At 30.3% G+C, this 7,123-nt stretch overlaps 1 protein-coding gene across 1 annotated transcript in view; it reads left to right on the top strand.

Moving 5' to 3' along the window:
- LOC130799679 (WRKY transcription factor 22-like) overlaps positions 1-7,123 on the top strand; it is a 9,569-nt gene extending 2,446 nt beyond the window's left edge. The window contains exons 2-3 of the mRNA XM_057662859.1: positions 3,587-3,706; positions 6,505-7,123. Coding sequence (XP_057518842.1) covers positions 3,587-3,706; positions 6,505-6,967 — 583 coding nt within the window. The 3' untranslated portion in view covers positions 6,968-7,123. The remainder of the gene's footprint in view (positions 1-3,586; positions 3,707-6,504) is intronic.

The following is a 7,123-nucleotide window of genomic DNA, read 5'->3' as shown; positions in this document are numbered from 1 at the left end:
ACACTGGATTCTTCGTCATTGCTATTGTTGACATGTTGTCCCAGAACATTGTAGTTGGTGTTTCTTGCTTATGTTGTACATGGATCAATATCCTTCTGAGCCAGACTGCTTCACATGCTGCACTTGTTATTGCTGCACTTTACTCTGCTTTGCTGGTGATAAAGCTACCGTTGCCTGCTTTTTTTATGACCATGAGACCACCTTGTTTCCAAGCTAAAATACGTACTCGCTTGTGCTTTTTTGTATCTTCCACGCTTCCGGCCCAATCGCTATCGGTGAATTCTGTGAGCTTAAAATCTTTTTCAGTCTCATACATGATCCTATAGCTCTTCGTTTCCTTTATGTATCCGAGAATTCTCTTTGCTGCTGTTAGATAATCCTTGCTCGGTTCACTCATGAACTTGGATAAATGAGAGAACCGACCAAGCTTCGATACATTGCTCCGTCGACTTTTGGTTTGCCATCGTGCTTTGATAACTTCTCATTGATCGCCATTGGTGTGGCCAGCAGTTTGCACTCACTCATCTTGAATTTCTTGAGAAGGTCTTCTGCATACTTCTCTTGTGATAAAAATATTCTTCCCGGGCTTTATTTGATTTGTATGCCAAGAAAGTATTTCATTTTACCAAGGTCTGTCATCTCGTACTCCTTCATCATAGCCTTTTTAAATTCTTCGATCATTGTTAGGTGTGTCTATATAGATTAGATCATCCATGTACATGCATAAAATGAGAAAGTTTTTACCTTGCGTCTTGATGTATAGTGAAGGTTCACTCGGACTCTTAATGAAACCATGATGGAGAAGATAATTATCGATATTTCTATTCCATGCTCGAGGTGCTTGTTTGAGTCTGTAGAGTGCTTTCCGAAGGCGGTATACTTTGTCTTTTTGGCCTTTGATGACGTATCCCTGGGTTGCTCGATGTACACTTCTTCTTCGAGTTTTCCAATTAGAAATGCTGATTTGACATCGAGCTGAAAGACTGGTAGCTGATGTTGTGCTGCTAGTGCCAGAACTGTTCTGATTGTCTCTATACGGACAACTGGTGCATGTGTTTCGTTGAAGTCGATTCCTGGTTGTTGCCCATATCCCTTTGCTATGAGCCTTGTTTTGTACTTGTTGATGGAGCCATCATAGTTGAATCCGATAACTTCCTTGTCTTGTGGCTTGTCTACAAGTTCCCATGTGTGATTCTTCTCGATCATTTTTATTTCTTCGTTCATTGCCTCGATCCATGTTTCTTCTTGTGTTGCTTCTTGAAATGTTTGTGGCTTACTAGAGAAGAGCGCTTCTAGCCATGCTGGCGGTTGTCGATCCCGTATTGATCTTCGGGCTTCTTGATGTTGAGGAGTTGAACGTGATGTTTGGCTTCTTAAGCTTGGGGATGATCTTGTACTTCCAAGTGTGCTTGGACTCGGAGATGATGGGTTTTGTTGGTTGGTATGCTCCGTCTTCTTCACTTAGATCTCTTGGGAGAGTATCTCCTTCACGAGGTTCAAATTCTTTTTCTTTCCATGTCTATTCAGCTGCTTCGTCGAAAATTACGTCTCTTTAAATGATTAATTCTTTGGATTCGGGCTTGTAGAGGCGATATCCTTTTGTTTCGTGACTGTATCCAATGAATATGCATTTTTCTCCCTTCTCATCGAGCTTTTCCCGATCCTCCTTCGGGATATGGGCATAAGCTACGCACCCAAACACTTTGAGGTGCTCTACTGTTGGCTTTCTCTTGTGCTAAGCTTCATATGGTGTTAAATCTTTAACCGCTTTTGTGGGAGATTTGTTGAGGATATATACTGTCGTGTGAATAGCTTCGACTCAGTATCTTTTGGTTAGATGTTTACCCTGCATCATGATGCTGGCCATCTCTGCTATAGTGCGGTTTTTCCTTTCCTCGACACTATTTTTATCATTCACATTTATTCTGAAATTTAACCATATAGCTTTTTTAATTAGTTGGCCTACACTTAAAAGATTTTTGCAAGTCTAGGAACATAAAAAACTTCATGAATTAATTTTGATGACCCATTTTTTGTTTTAACAGCGATTGTCCCTTTTCGGCGACATCTTCTTTTTTACTGTCAGGCAAGTGTGATATGTGTTTTAACATTTTCGTCAAAAGTGACAAAATAATTTTTATCGCCAGTCATGTGATTTGAACAACCACTATCGATATACTATACGTTATTTATCTTCTCTTGTTCATTTAATCCAGTGTAAAATATTTGTTCTCTAGAATTATTGTTTTTGGAATAGTTTGCTTCTTTCTTTTGTCGATACCAACAATCTTTTTCGAGTTGAGTGTGTTTTAAACACCTCTTACATTTATAAAGCCAATCATTAGTATTGTGGTTAGCTTACATAATTTTATAATAAGGGCCAGTTTGATTATTTACTCGACTCTCTTGATTTTTAAAATTTTCTCTCCCTCTACCACGATTATATAATGTTTCTCTTTTGTCATAATTTTTGCCATGACCATTTTTTTTTCATCATTATAAAATTTTAATTTAGCTTAAAAAGCTTGTTCTAGTGGTTTTTCGTTAAATCTTTTTAATCTATCTTCATGTGCAAGTAGTGATCCCATTAGTTCAGGGATACTTAATTGAGATAAATTTTTCTTATAAACCTCTATTGTAGTGGCAATAATGTTATATTTTTGTGAGAGACTCCTTAATATTTTTCGAATCACATTTTCATCTTCTATTTTACCACCATTTGATCTTATTTGATAAACTACATTAGTGACTCGGTCAAAGAATAAATGTTTTGTTTCATTTTCTGCCATTAGTAAATTATCAAATTCTTTCCATAGAGATTGGAGTTTAAAAAGAATTACCTTTTCAGAGCCCCTGTATTTTGTCTCTAGGATCCTCCAATCCTCCAGCTATTTTTCGGGCATGATCGTTGTAAGTATTGCCTCGTCGACTCCACGATATAATAGGGACATAGCGTGGCTATTCTTATCCTATTTGTTTATATTTTTTATTTTTGTTTCACCCCAAGATGACTCTTTAGTGTCATCTTTGGGTGGTGGGTCATAACCTTTTTGTATTAATTCCCATAATTCTTAGAAGATAAATATTGACTTAATTTGCATGGCCCATTGTTCATATTTTTCTAATTAATGGTTGAGGTCCTTTTTTTTTATTTTGTGGTTAGAGGTTTATTTATTGTGGAGTATGAAAAATTGGTTAATGTGTTTAAGGTGTTTGGAGGTCTTGGATTAATTTGCTCTTGATACCAAATGCAGGAAAATTTAGATAGAAAAGTAGTATATTGATTTATTTAGAGCGAAAGGTGAGAAAATATATAAAATGAGTATCTTTCTTATTGCCCAAAAATTGATTACATCAATCGGTATTTATTTATAGTGATCAATTTGGTTACAAGCTTGCTATAATATCTTAGATATTTTATTTTTTTAATTACTTTTTTCTAAGAACTTCTACTAGATATTTTTATTTTTTAATTTTTTAATTTAGATATTTTTATGTTTAATATTTTAAAAATTTTAGATATTTCATTATTTTAACAAAATTTACTCTACATGGTATAGTTTAATAGTTTTTTATGTTTGAACAGGAAGAACAAACATAAGATAATAAAGATGGTTCAACAAGCAGGAGGAGATCGAATTTTGAGTGATAAGTGGAATTGGAGGAAATATGGTGAAAAAGTCATCAAGGGTTCTCCTAATCCTAGGTTTCTTCCTCTTTCAAATTACTCTTTTTTAATTTTCATATTGCATATTCCAACACCAAATTTGAAAAATGCAAATTTGTCAATGTCTGCATATTTATTTATGATCCAGAAATTTAGCGTTCGACCTTGTATGTAATATCATTTTTGTAAAATTAAAAAAAAAAAAGTTTTTTTCTAATTGACCCTTACTACAGCAAAGAGGGTCTATAATTTCACATCGATACGAAGGCACATGAATTTATATTGTTGAAAATACTCTTGGATAATTATGTAACTAAAAGTATGAAATCGAGCATCAATAATTAATAAAATATACTAATGATGAAACGACTTGAGATACGTGTAACACTATTATTAAAAATTTTCCGCTATTTTTCTATTATTGACAGGAAAACTTTTGATATTTGACTTGATATTTAGGAAAACTATTAACTCATTAAAACAAATAATATTTGTTAATTGGCTATAACTATATGTGATGATCTATTAAAATACTATATTTTCTTATATAAACTAAATATATATATATATATATATATATATATATATATATATATATATATATATATATATATATATATATATATATATATATATATATATATATATATATATATATATATATATATATATATATATATATATATATATATATATATATATATATATATATATATATATATATATATATATATATATATACATGTAAATTTTTAGTTTAAATTAGATAATAAATCATTAATATATAATGAATATAAGCTAACTAATTTGGCTATTTTTTCAACTAAATCCTCCTTCCTATCTATCATAGTTGAATACTTTTTAAATTTTATTTGTCTCAATTATCAATAATTACTATGAGTATATGTTTTAACATTATTGTATAGTAAAAAAATTATTTATTCACTTTGATAATGATAATATCTTAACAAATATAAAAATTTGATAATTAATTTTATGTTGTAAATAAATTAATTTTATAAAATAATATCATTATTCATATCTGTAAATATTTATAGCATTCGTGTTTTACACGGGTATCTATTTAGTATATTATTATTTTAGCAACAAATTCCCCTATTATGTTATGTAATGCTCATTATGTAACTTGTTTTGTTGCGATGTTAAATCTCGTTATATAATGGTGTATGAATTTAGTCAAAATGCAACATTGATAACATATAATGCCTATTATTTCAACCTTAAAATATAATTCACTGTTAAAACGTTATTGTCTCCTACTAAAATTTTATTAATGTCCATTACCTTTTTAATTATTAAGATCACGTAAATCATAGTTACTCATAATTTTAGTTGCTAAACAAAACAATTAAGTAATAGATTAATTAATCACGATTTGAGTTATTACCCCGTGATAGGTGTTTTGTGCGAGAACACCGTTTTTTTCCATGCCGAGGACTATGAAGTTAAGTAAGCTGCAAATTGGTGAACTGTTTATAATTGAACTCCACGTTTTGATATTAGTTTTCTGTTAAATGTGGTAGACTAAATACCCAATTGAATTTTGACCAAATATGCTGCCAGTAGTGCTGCAACCTTATCCTTAAATGCTTTCACATGTACTTTTTATTTAGAGGCTAAAACATGAACGTTCATGCAATAATATCTCCCATGATCTATTCAAATCATTTAGCTACTTGAAGATATAGTCAAATCTTTTAACACTTTTCTTATACTTACAATTTATCTCTAACTATTACTAAAACAAAACACTGCTAATGTCATCTCTTTTAAAATTGCTTATGTGTTATTTTCTCAATAAAAATTTTTCCATCTAAAACTTAATGATGATGTTATTGTTATTAATGACTAATGTTTATATTTTAACTTTACTACTTTCTAAATATGACTATAATATTATCCATATTGATTGACTTTTACTTTTACGTCACATCATTTAATTTATGAGAAAATCACATAGGTATATTTTATTTTATTTTTTTCAATAATTTATAAAATCATTTTAATGTTATATATTAAATGAGTATAAGATATTTTGAAATGGTTAAAACATAAAGGCCTAAATTTTTTAATTTTTTGTTTATATAAATATGTCCGAAATTTTAATAAAGTCATCCATCGCACGGACATTATTTAATAACTAATTAATACAAAATTCAAATCACACTTCTTTTACGTGAGCCATCGTATAAAATGATAGACTGAGATCTCATGTTTACTTAGAGAGATATAACACTAGTGTGGTTGGAAACCTTTCGAGGGCGTGTATTTCTAGTTTTTCACTAAAATAAAACTAAAAATGATACTAAACATTGCCTTAATAGTAGATAAATACTCATAGCTTAAAATTATGAGTCACTATTGTAAACAGAAAAAGTTAAAAAACGCCTCACACCTTCAATAAGGAAGATATAGGAGTAATGTATTATTTTGTTTGATTTGTCCCAATACAAAGATTAATAATATCAACTTTTAATAATTTTAATTATGCACAATCAGAGATATTAATCCAAGAAATTGTGCATTGACAAATATGTTCAGACAGATAATAATAAATTACTATTTTGATGCGTAATTGCTGATAAATTCTAAATTTAATGTTAGTGTAGGTGATATATAATTAAGACCTACTAGTATATAGTATATAATTTAAAATATTTTCAAAATTACAATTTGAAACTGATTTGTGGAATCGTACATCTTACACATAATAGGGCGAAAACCACATTGATGAGTCCCTGGTCTATCTAGCTTTATGATTTCACCCTTAGAATAAGAATTAAGATTAAAGTAATTTATTAATTTTGGGAAAACAGGAGCTATTACAGATGCAGCTATTCAGGAGGATGTTCAGCAAGAAAACAAGTAGAAGAAAGCTATAATGAGCCAGGATTGTATCTTATAACATACATGGAAGAACATACTCATCCTTACCCAACTCGCCGCCATTCACAAGCTGGTCGTTCTGTTAAAAGGTTTAATAATCATTCATTATCCTCAACAAAACTTGCTACTACAATCAATGATCAATCACCAAACCTGACCTTGATTAATAACACTATGATCACTTCCTCATCAGAATCATCAACAAAGAATAATAATGAGGATCAAGGTTTTGTCTTGCAAGGTGAAGATCAAGATGATGGAAGTAATGTTAGATTATGTGTTGGTAATGATAATAATAATCAAAGTGTTTATTTTGGAAATGTGGTGTTTGAAGATGATTTCTTTGCAGGTTTAGATTACTTAGAAAGTTTAACTGTCAACTTGTATGATTAATATTGGATGGACTATTGTTTTCCATTTTGATCTGATCTTTTATGAGCTTGTTTTTAATATGTTTTACTTGTAAATGTCATTAATATATGACATAAACAATAGTTTTTGGTGGTGAAATATACATAAATGTCCTAAAGACCCATTTGGTTGCACTGG

Source organism: Amaranthus tricolor, chromosome 14 (assembly GCF_026212465.1).
Source record: "Amaranthus tricolor cultivar Red isolate AtriRed21 chromosome 14, ASM2621246v1, whole genome shotgun sequence".
NCBI lineage: Eukaryota > Viridiplantae > Streptophyta > Magnoliopsida > Caryophyllales > Amaranthaceae > Amaranthus > Amaranthus tricolor.
This window is presented reverse-complemented; position numbering and strand designations above follow the sequence as displayed.